General features: G+C 38.6%; 1 protein-coding gene across 1 annotated transcript; it reads left to right on the top strand.

Moving 5' to 3' along the window:
* The first annotated feature begins 1,302 nt into the window (after nt 1-1,302).
* Nucleotides 1,303-7,055, top strand: LOC103930794 (ARM REPEAT PROTEIN INTERACTING WITH ABF2). The gene is given in 20 exon segments (XM_009340168.3): nt 1,303-1,562; nt 1,693-1,850; nt 2,553-2,725; nt 2,812-2,932; nt 3,020-3,094; nt 3,210-3,304; nt 3,414-3,489; nt 3,757-3,864; nt 4,252-4,380; nt 4,480-4,548; nt 4,759-4,818; nt 4,931-5,054; nt 5,164-5,258; nt 5,260-5,304; nt 5,668-5,731; nt 5,875-5,954; nt 6,070-6,134; nt 6,218-6,335; nt 6,431-6,555; nt 6,740-7,055. Coding segments are annotated over 20 exon segments (2,115 nt in total). The 5' UTR covers nt 1,303-1,321; the 3' UTR covers nt 6,834-7,055.
* Nucleotides 7,056-17,264: the final 10,209 nt, after the last annotated feature.

Consider the following 17,264-nt stretch of genomic DNA (forward strand, 5'->3'; position numbering starts at 1 on the left):
AACCTCATTTTTTTTTTTAATCCATCGATATTTTTACATTAAGGGGAGGGAGAGTTCGGTAAAGCCACATAATGGGCAGCCTAGTTTGGTAACAAATTCACCATCTACAAGATTTAAACTTACGACCACTTACTTTCAAATGAAGAGGAATATCACCAGATCTGAATGACAAATAACTAGATCTGAATGACAAATAACCTTATTTTTAAAAGCTGAAAAAATGGTATCGGGAGGACAAATGGGTCTAGTGATAGAGTAAGTCCAAAGAAAGGAGTGACAATTCTGAAAATGGGCCCAAAACTTGATTGTACTGGTCCACCCACGCCCTGTATTTTATTGTGTAATCACCATTGGATTCTCTCCATTTCTCTAGGCTCGATTCTGCAGCTATTATTTTTCTCCAAATATAAAAATTGGGTGGACCTCAATTTTTGACTCACATGCAATCAATTCATGAAATGTTAGGCATGTGAACCCAGTTGAATGTTTGAAACAATCATAATCAACCCCTCGTGTGTGAAAAATCACATTCTCTTAACGAGAATTAGAGAATGAGTTTACTGTCATCGTAGTTCAGGATTTAAATTTGTATTAACAGCTCAAAATATTACATAACAATAACTTCAAACTCTTCATTTTGATTTAGTAAATAACTTTGTACCAGTAGCTAGAGACGTTAAGACAGTGGTGTTTGTTTAATGAAACCGTTCCTTGTAGATTTGGTTGGTTCGGGTGGGTGCCAAATTCACGCGGTCTTGTGCTTTCTGCCAAGACATCACTTTCAGTTGGCTAACTTCCCGGGTTCATTTATTCACACACCCGACCCAAAAACTTGAACGAAAGTCCCACACGGCAACTACCTGCAAGCACGACGGAACTAGCATGGCAGTTGGCGGGGTCCTCTGGATTCTGGCAGGCCTATACAGAACGCACCGTCCGCACGTTAGCTGATATCGTCGTCCCACTCTGTGCCTTCTCCGAGCGGGAGCGCACGTTAAACCATATATTAATAATTTAGTTATTCTCAAAAAATAATTTAGTGAAAAAAAAAATTAAATAAATAAATGGATATGTAGATATACCGGAAATCGTGTGGCGGATTTTGACCCAACACATCCACGGGAAAGGAAAAGAAAGGAGAAAGCAACAAAACAAAAAGGAAAAAACTTTCACTTTTTTTTTTTAATTCTAATTTCCGAAAATACCCTTGGATCGATCTCTCTCTCACTTGTCCCTGTCTCTCAGTCGAACCTCTTCAAGTCCGAAGTTTGTTTTTCCAATTCGGATCAGTTTCTCTTCTTCGTCGCTTCCGTCGTCGTTGATGGAGTTGCAGAGGCGCCAGGACCAGAGACGTCCAGAGAGGAAGGGGCAGAAGCGGAAGCTAGAGGAGGAAACCGGCGGCGAGCGGGAGATCTCGGTGAAGTCCGGCGAAGCCAGAAAGGCGCTGCTGAGCGAGGTCAGCGAGCAGGTGAAGGTCCTCAACTCCACCTTCTCTTGGAGCGAAGCCGATCGAGCTTCTGCCAAGCGCGCCACGCACGTCCTCGCCGAGCTCGGCAAGAACGGTTGGTTGAAACGAAATCCCCAAATCACCCTCCGATCTCGCTGTTTCCCCTCATTTCTTATCGGTTGTGAAGCTTTCGAGGTTCTTGAATAGCTCGGATTTAACGATTTTATGCGTTTGTGTGTGAGCAGAGGAGGTAGTGAGCGTGATCGTCGAAGGCGGCGCGGTTCCGGCTCTGGTAAAGCATCTTCAAGCGCCGCCGTTAAGCGACGGCGACCGGAGTTCGAAGCCGTTTGAACACGAGGTTGAGAAGGGAAGTGCCTTTGCCCTGGGCCTTCTCGCAGTTAAGGTCACTTTACTCTTACTGTTTTTCAAATTTTCAGTCCACTTTTGGTCAAAATTTTCTGTGGACTTGGAAATTTCCTTTTCTGTATAAATAGATTTCTCGTTTTAATTTTTTCAGTGATGGTACAATTGAGCTTGTAATTTACTCACAGAGGTTCAAGAATTGGAATTTATGTTAGTTGGATTTGGAATTTTGGATACTAACTGAAGTTGCTAAAATTCAAAATTTGTATAAAATTACAGTTAGAGTTGGGGAAATTATAATTCGAAAATATACTAAAATAATATATTCTCTTCCCAGAAGCACACAGACAATTAGGCCTATTATTAATTTAATTGATATTAGAATGCACCGACAATTAGTATGAACTATGAAGCTAAAATTTCACAATAGTGAGGCAAAAGTATTTTCTTTTTTTTTTTTTTGGCTGTGGTATACATGTAAGGAGGTGTAGTGTGATTATTTTTCGTTGGGTTGTTTGGTGGTATTGTAGTTGCCGGTTTGCTATAGTAAGTTGGTGTGTTATGGTTGCCGATATGTCTGGGTTGCTTTTGATTCTCGGTGTATCCAGTATTACTCTTGACCTTCTTTATGTTGCATGGATATTTATGTGGGACACTCTTGGATAGGATCTAATTCACCGTCACGCTTACTCTACGTATAATTGCTAAACTTGTTCATTCTTGCTGTCATATGTGTCAACAGCCGGAGCACCAACAACTCATTGTTGACACTGGCGCATTAGCTCATCTTGTGGATTTGTTAAAGAGGCACAAGGATGGTCCTGTATCTCGAGCTTTGTATAGCGTCATTCGTAGAGCTGCTGATGCCATCACCAACCTTGCTCATGAGAATAGCAACATTAAAACCCGTGTCAGGTTTGCTTATGTCTCAAGTACCTTCTTTCTCAATAAAAATGACAGTAGCAACACGATTCTAATGATCATCAGGAATGCATATACAGAATAGAAGGTGGAATTCCACCTCTAGTTGAGTTGCTTGAATTTGCTGATACCAAGGTGCAAAGAGCAGCTGCTGGAGCATTACGAACGCTGGCATTTAAAAATGACGAGAATAAGAATCAGGTGATAGGTCTTTTTTTTTTTAAAGTTACTTATGATAAAAGGTTGGTTTGAACAAGAACCTGATGGTGTCAATTTATGGCTTTGCAGATTGTTGAATGCAATGCGCTTCCTACTCTCATTCTAATGCTTCGGTCTGAGGATGCTGCAATACATTACGAAGCAGTAGGATCTTATTTTACTTGAATTTATACTATGCACAATGGGACTTATATTGTTCAGAATTAGGTTTTCGCACTTCATGTTTTTGCAAAATCAGACCATTTATAATGTGATGCAGGTTGGTGTTATTGGAAATCTGGTACATTCGTCTCCGATCATAAAGAAAGAAGTTCTTCTTGCGGGAGCTTTACAACCTGTTATTGGATTGCTTAGGTGTGTCCCAGTAGTGCCATGTCACGTGATGAAACTATACTATGATTGTTTAGTGTCCATTATTTCGTAACGTGAAGAAGTTTCTCAAGTCTTTTGTATTGGGTTACAGTTCCTGCTGCTCTGAGAGCCAAAGAGAAGCAGCTTTATTACTTGGACAATTTGCTGCAACTGATTCTGATTGCAAGGTGGGTTAGATATATTTCTTTCATTCAATTCTTTTCCATGATTTGAGTCAAATTCTCACCCCTGATTTTGCGTTTGGCACCACAAAGATGTTAGGAATGAAAACATCATTAATCTTCTCTCTGGTCGAATAATGATCCTATGACTTGCAGGCTTTGCTTTATCCTTGTAGATAGAGCTTTGTTCTTTCCCTGTTGATTCTTTGCTTTTGGGTCCGTACTCCTTACATTGACCTTGCCCTTCCACTGAAATAGTCAGGATTTTTGTAGGTTCACATTGTACAGAGGGGTGCTGTTCGGCCTCTGATTGAGATGCTTCAGTCCCCTGACGTACAACTAAAGGAGATGTCAGCTTTTGCATTGGGGAGACTGGCACAGGTTATTATTTCTTCACATATGTTGTTTCTTTTGTGTAAATTACAATTCTTTGGCCATATAGTCTTCATCCCAGTGGATGTATTCTACCTTTCAAGGATGGATTTTGATTTTGCGCTGAGAATATACTTAAGCATAGATGGACTTATTTCATGTTCCGCTAGAAATGAAGATGAATTTATGGGTCATATGTTTTCACTGTTGAGCAGAAGTTTTAGATTTAAACTTGAGTTTCTTCTAGTCACTAATATCATCACTAGTTCTCAGCTTTCCTCATAGTGATCCAATGAATTAATTTTGATTTACTATTCAAGTAATGCTTTTTCTTTGTCTTTTGGTGCTATGCGAGATGCTCTTTTGTAATAATGATTCAAGTATTTGCTAATTCAGGACACAAACAACCAAGCTGGTATTGCTCACAATGGTGGTTTAGTGCCATTGCTGAAGCTTCTTGATTCGAAAAATGGTTCTCTACAACATAATGCCGCATTTACTCTTTATGGCCTTGCAGATAATGAGGTGTGGTATAATTAATAAATTTTCATGAAAATTATGTTGAGGTAGACATTTAACACCATTTTAATTGATGTTATTTTGTTGGTTCGTATTCTCCTCTAGGATAATGTTTCCGATTATATCAGGGTTGGAGGTGTTCAGAAGCTGCAAGAGGGAGAATTTATTTTTCAAGTATCTTTCTCTCACTCTCTCTCTAAAGATTTTATTTATATTTGTAGTTCCTCTAAATACTGCATGTTTCTAAATGTTATAATTCTTAAATCATTCCTTAAGTATCTTAGTACTAACTATAATGGATGTTTTCAGTTCTTCCATTTTCCTTCGCTCTTTGCTACATATTATAAATTGTAACCTCCAAGAATTGACGAGTCGTATTATCAGGCAACAAAGGATTGTGTGACCAAAACATTGAAAAGATTAGAGGAGAAGATTCATGGACGAGTGAGTGTGTCATGCCTATATCTAATTTTAATTTTATTTTGTAATTTCTAGCATTTGGTATGTTTAATGTATTAAATATATGAGATTGTAACTTCTTATTGTTTCAATGTAGGTTTTGTCCCATTTGTTATATTTGATGCGTGTAGCAGAGAGGGCTGTCCAAAGACGAGTTGCTTTGGCTTTTGCTCATCTTTGTTCGCCAGATGATCTAAGAACAATATTCATCGACAACAATGGCATGTCACTTCCCGTGTTTATATCATGTTGTTCGTGGTTTCTTTTGCATATGAACTTGTATTATATTTCTGCTGGTTTTGTGCTTGCTCATATTGATATATTAAGCAGGTTTGGAGTTACTTCTTGGGCTTCTTGGTTCCAGTGCCCATAAACAGCAACTTGATGGTGCTACAGCTTTGTATAAGCTAGCCAACAAAGCCATGTACTCTTTCTCCTGTGGATGCAGCTCCTCCATCTCCAACACCACAGGTTGGGGTGTTTTTCAAACAGTTGGTTGCTTGTGGTGAATTCTTGTGTTTGTGGACATAATATAAAGTCAATGTGGAAGCATTATATATGTTTTGTTTTCCAACTTATTCAAATTATTGTTGGCCATTTTGAACCTCTAAAACATAAGCGAAAGTTACAACCACACCACTCATTGTAATTCGGTACAGTTTTTCTGGAAAGAAATCGAATCCGATATGCCTATTCTATGGCTGCTTTCTTGCATTTAAAATTACTGTCATCGTAGGCAATAAAGTATTTGCATTTAAAATTACTGTCATCTTAGGCAATAAAGTAATTTTTTTGGTATAAATTGCTTGTGATGGTGGATAAATCTTCATGCAGGTCTATCTGGGGGAGCAGTATGTAAACAATCCTACGCTGTCCGATGTTATTTTCTTAGTTGAAGGTTTAAATCTTTTATCTTTATTTAAGCTTGTCCTACTTATGCTAGATTAGTTGACATTACAGAATATTCAATTACCATGGGTCATTGTAGTGTTAACATAAAGGACCTCTTTAAATGTTTGATTGTTTGCTGACTAATTGCAGGTAGACGGTTCTATGCTCACAGAATTTGCCTGCTAGCTTCTTCAGATGCCTTCCGTGCAATGTTTGATGGTGGTTACCGGGTGGGTATCTATTTTCTTACAAATAAACACTGAAGTACACGTAACATGGTAAAAAGGATGTCTTCATGTTCAATAGCGTGCAATATCTTTATAATTTCCATTTAAACTATGACAGGAGAAGGATGCGAGGGACATTGAGATACCAAATATTAGATGGGAGGTTTTCGAGTTGATGATGAGGTAAATTGAAGATTGTATTTTTCCTCTTTCACAAAAGCCGTCTTGTGAGCTTTGATAACTCAGAGACTTCCGACTTTGCACAGATTTATATACACTGGATCAGTCGACATTACTATTGATATTGCTCAAGATCTCCTCAGAGCTGCTGATCAGTATCTTTTGGAGGGACTCAAGCGGCTTTGTGAGTATACAATAGCACAGGTGACCTGATTCTCTCTCTCTCTCTCTCTGCTCATGTCCCGCTCTGAGTTGAAAAAGGCAGCCACCTAATTACTATTCTACTCTTTTTTGAATAGGACATATCGTTGGACAACGTTTCAAACATGTATGAACTTTCAGAATCCTTCCATGCGATGTCATTGAGGCACACATGCATTTTGTTTATTTTGGAGCAGTTCGATAAATTGAGTGCCAGACCAGGGTACGTGCTCCCTCCAACCTTTCGTTCTGATTTAGAAGATTATTTATGTATAGGCCAAATGAGTCCCTAGATTTAGTCTTCTTTTGCTTAGCTAAAAAGGGTACCTCCTCATTTGCTTATTTTGTCCGAAGTTTCGTTTTTTGGTTTCATCTACTGAACTTGTCTCAATGCTGCAACACTGCAGGAACTCTCATCTGATCATGCGTATATTACCCGAGATCTGCACTTACTTTACCAAAGCGCTTACTAAGCCTAACCCACATAGCTTGCGGCTATAAATTGCTGCCTTAAATTCTTGAGTCCTAACACCCAGATGTACAGAAACCGCTAGTAGATGCTCTTGCTGTTGTCGAGCCATGAGAATTTTCTAATTCTTTGATTGTAGTTTGCTTACGATCCGTTCTGATTCAATTACTTGTAAAAACGATGCCCCGTCATTACCGTCGCCCATTGTCTTGGCTTTGCTCTTTTTTAGTGAAATCGTATTTAGTAAGAGACTAGCAACGGTGCCCGCGCGGTGCAACTGGTTTTAAAACTGTATAAAACAAGCAGAAATGTTTGAGTACCTACAATGTGCAACACTGTTTACAGTGTGGAGGTCTATTTACAACTATATTTTCAGTAACTAACATATAGGTGTCCAAATGTTCATATCACGGTCATTGGTCTCTGGGGCGAAGTTCCTAGATTCTTGTGGGTTTGACCTAAAGAGTTAGATGAACTTGCTCTAAATTACAACATAATGTGAGAAAACAACTATCAGTACATTGCAACTTGTATCACCATAAGAAGGAAAACATACATAATTGATGTTCTTTTGATGATGTAGGGGGTATTAATAAGTAAGGTGAATTGTCAATTTAGTCTTTGAATTATTACCTCAGTAAAAAATAAGTCCTTAAACTATTTGTTTTCTTTAGAAAAACTAGTAATTAAATTATCAAAATATGCTAATTACACCCTTAATATTATGTTCGAAGCTATTATATTCAAACTTTCGTCAATTTAAGTCATGTTACTTGCATGTGACACATTGGAGGGTAGTTTGGTAGTTTTCCATAATGAAATAGTGTACTGAAGTAAACTTTTTGTTTTCGATAGACAAGGAAATGCATTAAAGAGAGAAGCCCCTCGGGCAACCCGTTTGAGTACAATCAAATAGATAAGCTGGGTGAGCAGCCAAGGGGATGGTACCATCCCAAACATGAAAGTCATCAACAGAAAAACCTACACTAGTGATTGCATATGCTAAAAATTGGCTTCCCTAAAAACATGCTTCCAGCAAATAACCTCAAAGGAGTTTGATAGCCGACGAATGTCTGCAAGAATGGTCTTCAAACGCCAGGGGGCATGATAATAACCACGAATAGCCTCAATAACCAGCTTCGAGTCCCCTTCAACAATGATGTGCTTAAGACCCTTCGCTTTTGCCATCCAGAGACCATCACTAAGAGCCAAGCATTCCACCACATTAATGGTAGTTTGACCAACCCTTCGAGCCCCAGCGATGAAAGGAGATCCCATCTCATTTCTAATTACAAATCCTGAAGCAGCCTGCTGGTTAACCACCAAACCATCGAAATTGAGTTTGACAAAACCAACCTCCGGAGGAGACCACCGAATATTGCCAACCTTGATCACCCTGTCATTAGATAGCTCACTGCTTCGCTGACTATTAGCTGCCCAATACTCCCTGCCCAAACTAAAAGCAGAGCAGGCAATTCAAGTATAATTCGGATTCTTATTTTGGAAAACAACCTGGTTTCTCTCTTTCCAAATATGCCAACACACTATGAGTACCATACTCAGCTCACACAATCCTTCACTATTTCTAGTGTCCAAGGAGTTTAACCAATCATTGAAATTAAGACTTTGATTTATTTTAACAGAATTAGGAATAGCAGGACTATTCCACACTTGCTTAGCAAAACTGCAATCAATGAAAAGATGTCTAATACTTTCATTTTCTACATTACACATAGGACATGAAGTAGCCATACTATTAATAAATCTCACCAACTGGTCTCTTGTATGGAGTTTTCCCACAATAAGAAGCCAACTAAAAATTTTAACTTTGTGAGGTACGATACAGTTCCACATTTTTTTTTTCATAATCTTGCTAGAATGCACATTATTGGTAGTAGAATTTTGTATCCAAGTCGCTGATTTGACAAAGAATTTACCATTTGCATTAGGACCCCAACAACACTAATCACCTTGAGGGCTAGAAGGAAGGGGAATACTACAAATCTTGTTAACCACTTCAACATGAACCATACGATATAGTAATTGTCTTATCCCATTGCCCATTAACAATAACCTGTCTTACTTTCATATCAAGATCAACATGGGTAATCTGGTTGCTAGATAAGAGATTAGTAAGTGGGAAAGGAAAAACCCAATTATGGGTCCAGAAAAAAATATTTTCTCCATTTCCCACCACCCACCTCAAACCCATCATAATAACCTCCCTCTGTCTAATTTTATTACTTAGAAAATCTTCCTTCTTCATATACTTATTCTTAACTATTTGGACCCACCAATTTTGCTCCTCAGTCAGGACTTTCCACCCTAACTTTGCCAAGCAAGTGTTGTTGAAGTGAGCACTCTTCCGAATGCAATAAGTTAGCAAAGGTTTAATCCAATTAACCATAATTTTAGTGATAATTTTATAAGTAACATTACATAACTAATGGACCTAAAATTGGACACCACCTTAGGAATTAGGGCAATATGCGTATGGTTTATCAACCTTAAACTGGATCCTATGCTAAAGAAATCTTTAACCATATTCGTAATCGAATGGCTAACCAGATCCTAACAGTTTTGATAGAAAATTGCATGTATACCATCAGGTGTTGGGCTCTTAAGGGCACCGATACTTTTAACCGCTCTTAGGACATCATCGTCAAGAATAGGTTGGTTTAAGGAGGCATTGTGAATCTCATTTAAACAAGGATCAATAATATTAAAAAAATCATTGATATCTGAGTTAGAAGGGGTGAGAGAAGTAGTGAACCGTTGTTTAAAATCTTTAACGAAAGCATTTTCCAAGCCATTACCTTTCTCCCACCAATTACCAAGGTGGTCACGAATACTGGAAATCTCATTCTTTTTCTTTCGAATATTGGTTACAGTTTGGAAATATCTAGTGTTTTTATCTCCAAGTTGGAGCCAATTAACTCTAGCTTTTTGCGCCTAGAAAATCACCTCATCTCCAAGGACATGATAAAGTTGCCTCTTGATATCACACTCCTTATTTAACAAATAGTTAGACACCGGTAAGCTCATGTTATCTTGTTGTATTTTATTCAACTCACTCATGATAGCCTTTTTCTTATCAAAAAGGTTGCCAAAGGTATCATTTGTTTCATTTATGGACAAGAAATTTGAATCTACCTAAGTAGCCCCTAACCTTATCACATGAGTTTCCAAGCATACCCTCACTCTAAACTCTACTCACCACATTTCTGAAATCAGGATGCGCTAACCACATAGCCTCAAATTTAAAATTAGTACTACCTGCACCATTAGTATTGTTCATACTATTGGTATCCAATAAAATGGGGCTATGATCTGAACTAAATATGGGATAATTGTGCAGAGATGCCTTGGGGTACAAGTTAATCCAATCCGAATTAGCAATAGCCATGTCTAATCTTTCATAAATAACTGTGTTATCTTTGTGCCCATTACACCATGTGAAAAGCACACCTGAAGCAGGGATTGAGATTAAATTTTCTTCACTAAGGAACCTATTGAACTCAATCGTGTAATTACTAATAGTCTTATTGCCACCAATTTTCTCAGCAAGATTAGTTATATTGTTGAAATCCCCAACTAGAAGCCAAGGTCTAAATCCAGGGATATCAAGTGTTAGATCAAGAAAATCTTTCCAAAGTTGGGGCTGCAGGTGTTTTTGTGGATATGCATAAATAAAGGTACAAAGGAAGTTGGTAATTGTTTGCTTATCTAAGATATCACAATGGATAAAATGAGAATTCATAACATTCACATTCAGAATGATATTTCGATCATTCCAACAAAGGCAGAGGCATCCAGCCCTACCATCTCCACTAGCAAAAACAATAGTAGAGAACCTGTTAGGCAATAAAGCTTCAAGCCTTCTATCAAGGCTAGATCTAGGTTCAACAATGCAAAAAAAATCCAGAAAACATAAACACAAAGGAAATTGAACTGCGAGGCAAAATTAGGCATGCCCTAACCCCACAGTTCCACGGTAGTAACTTCATCAATCGACATCTTCTAAGTTGTAGTTCAGACCTTTACCACTCTTACCTTCACTCCTAACTATCTTTCTATTACCCCCAGCTTGCACCTGCTCAAACTCTCCATCCTCTATTTCCAAAAACACTCATCGGTTTCCAGATCAGTAAATTCCTTCACTCCATTTCCCTTAAGCTCACTGTTCGTAGACTTCTTAGACATCACACATTTACCTCCAGCAGTTCCAGAACCTGACCCTCCCTCAATATGATAACCCCACCTAGAAACAAGGTTAGCCTTAGACACCCATGTTCTATTACCACAAACCACATTTTCATAGCTTTTGCCATCCATACATTCAGAATTTCTACCTCTGCTAGCACTCTTACTCATTCTAACTGGCACAATGTTCTAACCATCCTCATCCTCCATTTGCTCCTGGACCATCTTACCCCTCATTGTAGTTTTCCCTCACCAGGGCCAACCTCATTAACAAGATTAGGTTGGGGAAATAAAAGCATTACCCCTTCATGAAGCTCACTCTTAGTTTCATCACTTACTAGAAAATCTGCAGGGCACACCAATGGTTTATCCTCAAAAATTCTGTCCACAAGAAGGCACCCGTCGTTGTCAAAATCAGTAGGGCACGAGTGCTTGTCATTCATTTTCCTCCCACAATAAAAGCAAATCTCGAAAAGTTTCTCGTCGCTGAGCAACAAAGGGCAATCTTCATCATCATTCACCATTAGGATTCTCTTTAGGAGCAGCCTCAAGTCAACTTCTAGAATTGGTTTTATCAGCATGGATAGAATTGCCCACAAGTTATGTGATAACTTCCAAGATCTCCGCATCTCGATATTTAACTAGGACTCTAGAAATCCTAATCCACACCTTCATATTAGAAATGAAATCTGTGTCCCTGAAATGAAAATTTCACCTCTCTATATGGAAAATCTGACCCCTCACATACCAAGGCTTGTTATCTAGAGTAAACTCCATTTATTCTTCATTAGTAAATGTCATATCCCGACCTGGGCTCCACCACATCTCGGGCTCGACTCCGCCATAGCATGATGTTGTTCGTTTTGGGCCCCAGCCACTCTATCACGATTTTGTTTCTGGGAACTCACACGAGAACTTCCCAGTGGGTCACCCATCCTGGGATTGCTCTCGCGTGAACTAGCTTAACTTCGGAGTTCCGATGGAATCTGAAGCTAGTGAGGTCCCAAAAGGCCTCGTGCTATATGGAGGTGAGCATGTACATATAAGGCATATCACCCTCTCTCCGTTGGTTGATGTGGGATGTTACAATCCACCCCCTTTAGGGGCCCGACGTCTTCGTCGGCATACTCGCACCACACGGCATAGTGGCTCTGATACCATTCTGTCACATCCCAGACTCGACTCCACCATAGGACGATATTGTCCGCTTTGGGCCCTGACCACACCCTCATGGTTTTGTTTCTGGGAACTCACGAGCAACTTCCCAGTGGGTCACCCATCTTGGGATTGCTCTAGCCCAAACTCGCTTAAATTCAGAGTTCCGATGGAATCCGAAGCTAGTGAGTTCCTAAAAGGCCTCGTGCTATATGAAGGTGGGCATGTACATATAAGGCACATTACCCCCTCTCCGTTGGTCGATGTGGGATGATACAGTAAACTCAATGGTATACCACCTATGCCCAAAGTGGTTCAAGTAGAACGGATTCTTAACTCTAGAACCCCAAGTTAACCCCAACTTCCATTTAATAGTCCTAGCATCCAATTGTTTTCCCACTAACTTACCCATAAGGACCCTACTCTTCATGTACTCAACATTCAGGTTTGAGTAGAGACTAGTCAACACTCTAGTAACACCATTCTCCATGGTGAAGGTGCCACGGGCACCCTCAACCACAACATGGGGCTAACCGGGAAGTGGGTCGGCAAACTTGTTCCCCTAATCAGGAATTCTAGGGCTGGTGGGAATCCTAGCATATTTGGAGGAGGAGGCCTCAAGTTGAGAGATGACAATCATGGTTAAGGTATACAAGTTTTAGGATGAAACACTAAGCCTCACCAATCCATACCTATAAATACTAAGTGTCAAGCTTCTGACACAATTCCAGTAAGATGAAACGGGCAAACCCAGAAGCTTAAAAGACACACAATAGCCCTTAGCAATAATTAACACCAAAGTCTTAAGACTAGCCCAGATGGTGTAAATGACAATCAAAAACTCGAAAACCGAACTAACTGAGAACCAAAACAACAAATTAATTAAACGCCAAAACACTCCAAACCAAAAGATAGGATTTAAACAAATGTAATTAAGCCTATACATTAAACCCTCCATCAAATCAAAGTGACTGTAAAGCTTCTTGGAGGTGTTATGATTATCCTTGCCCAATAATAACCAATGATAAATAAACCATACCTTGCACGCTCCGATTAGGCGGTTCTTGATAATGTAGCAGCTTATGCCGTCTTGCATCACCACCCCAATTACCCACCTTGGATACATCATCAGCCTCTTGATCTTCTCATTGAGTATACATTCATCTTACACACCTTCCTTATCATAATGATTATAGTTACCTGATGCGAACTAAGTAAGCACATAAATTAAAACCCTCTTGTGACAATTGTAGTATATAAATAAGTAGGGATCGTTCTTAACCGGGGATTAGGAGGGATTGCAAAATCACTTGGAAACTGACTCAAAAATGTAAAATAAAGTTTGAAACACTAAACTAGACTCAAAGAATGCAAAACAAAACAATAAAAACACTAAAACAAATCAAAAGACTCAAAACAGCCCCAAAACACTCAAAACTGCCTTAAAATCACTTTCTGGGCAGTTTTGAGCACTTTGACAACTTTGGACGAATTTGGGTAATAAAATGAATCAAAATGCTTAAAAACACAAACTAAGACACTTTCTAACTAAATTGGACACTAAAGTAAAGGGGGATTGAGTTTTTGACGAAATTAATTAAAATGCACAAATTGTAAAGTAGGCAGATTCTAAATATAAATTTGATGAAAATATGGATGATGGAATAGCTAAGGGGTTTTTCTCCACACATGTCACACTTGCATACACTTTGATTTTCAGTTAGTCTTTCGATGAATTATGAAACTCAACACCCCGGGTTAATTAGGTCCGCTTAAATTAACCGTCAAGTTTTCCTTAAGTTAATGAATTGGATGGGTTAGCGCAACGCAATTCAAAACATTCTCCAAAAGTCCTTTACGTGAAAAGCACACTAAAGATACAATCACAGATCATTAAGCATCATGAAAACTATAAGTGTTGACGAGGCATTCGTTACTATGATGAGCATGAAACTAGTGCCAAGAATTCATTCAACGCGATTGTTTATAAGCAACCTCCACTACTTGTGAATATAAGTTCATAACTATTAGGTGAAACTCACTTATATTCTAGCGTCAAATTCATGCATGAACATTAAGCGTGCACTCTCAATAAACATACACAAACAAGTTATCAATCAAACGGTTAAATGAATTGAATCCAACATTCATGAAATTCCAACCAAAAGTAATCAATTCATATTGCAAGCATAAACATGGTTTCGAATCACCCCCTAGCTAACTAGGGGGATTTAGCCTCTCATGTTCACAAAAAGAGAATTACAAATGAATTTAAACATGAAGCATAAAGGATTGATTACACCTAGAACGCCCAACGAATCCACGTGAATTGGTGCGCGTCGAAGCTCCTCTTTCCTCTTCTCCTTGCTGCGGCAGTGAGGTTAAATGGTGTTTTTGGGTGATTTTCTCGTTTAGGGTTGGAGTTATGGAGGTTTGGTGGTGCGGCAATGGTGGTAGAAGGTGGGGGATGGTGTGGAATTGTGTGAGGAGTGGTGGAGATGGCTGCGGCTGGTTGAGAGAATGGGAGGGTTATTGTGGCTGATTATTGTGTGAATGAATTTAGGGTTATGGTAGTGCACGGATTAGAGGGGAAGGGCTGAAATTAATGGGGAAAAGGTGCGGTTGGGAAGAATAAAAATGATATGGTGGCTGATTAATTTATGAATGGGAGAATTAGGGTGAATGCGGATTATGGAGAGAATGGGAAGATTAGGTTACGGTTTGAAAAATGAATGGGAGGAAAAAGGGTGACGGCTTAAGGAATTAGGGTGCATGATTATGGAATGGTGGGATGCACGGCTGATGGAGTGAATTAGGAGAGAAAAATGGAATCCTTGCGGCTAGGTTGAAATTAGGGTGAATAATTAAATGGGGGGGGGGGGCCACGGCTTAGGTCAGAAAATAAATGGGATAATGGTTGCATGGTAAATAGGGTTATTAGGGTGAAAATCAATGGCTGAGATGGTTTTATGAATTATTAGGGTGAAAATCAATGGATGGGGACTTGCGGCTGTTAGGTTTTTGTGTGATGGAATGCAAGGCTTTGGGAGAAAATAGAGAATAATGTGCGGCTAGGTTGTAAAAATGTGTAGGGTTTTAGAAAATAAACCCTAGCTTATTAAAATTATATTAAAGTTAATTCAAAGGCTGCTAGAATTAGGGAATTAAATCAGAAATTAAAGGGGGAAAGATTAAAGGGTGCGCCTGCTATGTAATTAGGGTGATTAGGGTTAGGGTTTTTGTGCATAAAATGGGACCAAAGTACCCTCCCTTGCACGGCAAGGGAAGGAAAGAAGGGGAAAGGCACGGCTTAGGGCTAGAATTTGGGCTAGGGCCTTTGTTTTGGGTCCTAAAGTGCATACGAGGCCTATAAAGTGGCTAGAAAAATATGGACGTTTAGATTAGGAAAGGTTACCAAAACGGGAAACTTAGGGTTAACTTTCCCACTTCAAGTAGGAAACCTTGTTTGAGTAGGATTCCTCGTTTTGGTAAGAATTCATCGTTGGAGTAGGAATTCGTCGTTTCTTCAAGTCTTCAACTCATTCATTCCTCTTTCGCTCCAAAAGACTCCAATTTGCATCTTCTTGCACACTTTGGCCTTATAATCTGAAAATGCAACAAAGTGACTTTAAACACTAAAATAGCTAAGGAAACACAACATAAATGCACGAGAACAAGCTAATTAAGTCGCATGAATATGCTCCTATCATTACCACCTCGAGACATAGATTCATTTAAGCAAGTAACCTTAATAGCTTGATCGGAATTGCACTCTAACTTCCTTTGATCAATTGCCTAGATAGCAATTTTCCTCACCTCCCTTATCCAACTAGTTAACCAAATGATTACACTCTAGCTAGAATTTGCAGAACACACACGATTAATCAAGTGGAATAATTGTAATAGGGTGAACCCTAACCCTAACCCTAGAAATTTCCCCCTTTTCCCCTTCTCGACTCTCGTTCCCTGGCTCTTCAGATTTCGTGTATGAAGTAAACTTTGGAGGGTAAATTGGTAGTTTTTTCATAAGAAATAGAGTAAATTAACTTTGGAGGGTAAATTAGACGTTAGATTCACAACCTTTATGAAATGTTAAGGCTTATAGGCAAGAAAATGATGGTATTACACTTTAAAGTGTGTCAAGTGACTTAAGTTGACAAAAAATTTGATAAAATAGCTTTGAATATAATAGTAGGGATGAAATTAACAATTTTTAATGAATTTAGGGACTTATTTCACCGAAAAAACACTTCAGAGAACTAATTTTCATTGATGTGATAGTTCAAAAACTAAATTGGTACTTCACCCTAAGTAAATTTTATTACATGGAGGTATTTGACCTTTTCCTTAATCAACTATTCGGGTTGCAAAAAAGGAAAGTTAATAATTTCAGATTTGGTCATAACTCACCAAATGTTCCAAATTTTACAATCACAAAATATCCTCATTCCTTCAAAACATATAACATATATATATATATATATGGGAATTATGTGTGGGGCTCAATTAACGTCGAACTTCAACGATCCAAACCATCTATTTTGTAAGTCTTGATTCATTGATCATCCTTACAAAAATTCAATTTAATCTGAAACCATTTGTCCATTTAATTATCAAGATAAAATTTCATTATTTGTTATGTAACAAAATATTCGTTAATTTTTTTGAACTCAATTAGATGTCTTAAGTATTTCCAATTTGGCTAATATTTTGTAAGATGATCTATGAGATGCAACTTGAAAAATAGACTGTGGAGCAAAAAAAAATCAAGAAAATTATGGAGGTGACATGTGTACTTTTGGGTGAAAAGGACTAAATTACCCTTGAGGCACACCAGGATTCGCACGCTCATGCAACGAAAAATAACGACTCAATCAAGGAAGAGTCAAATGTGATCAAAATGGTATTTATTCAGATCCCTCTCATCACTCCTCATCAAAATGACCTTAATCTTAGATATTATTTCACATAATATCTTGCAATATACTCATAATTCCACAATATATGGCCAATCCTTATTCTCCAAATAGGGTCGGCCACTCCCTTATAAATAACCCTATTCTCCCACTAAAAAGTTAAGCCATTGGTTACCCACAAACTCCTAA

Source organism: the organism of the source record quoted next, unplaced genomic scaffold (assembly GCF_019419815.1).
Source record: "Pyrus x bretschneideri cultivar Hongxiangsu unplaced genomic scaffold, Pyrus_bretschneideri_v1 Contig21, whole genome shotgun sequence".
In the NCBI taxonomy this organism is placed as follows: Eukaryota; Viridiplantae; Streptophyta; class Magnoliopsida; order Rosales; family Rosaceae; genus Pyrus; species Pyrus x bretschneideri.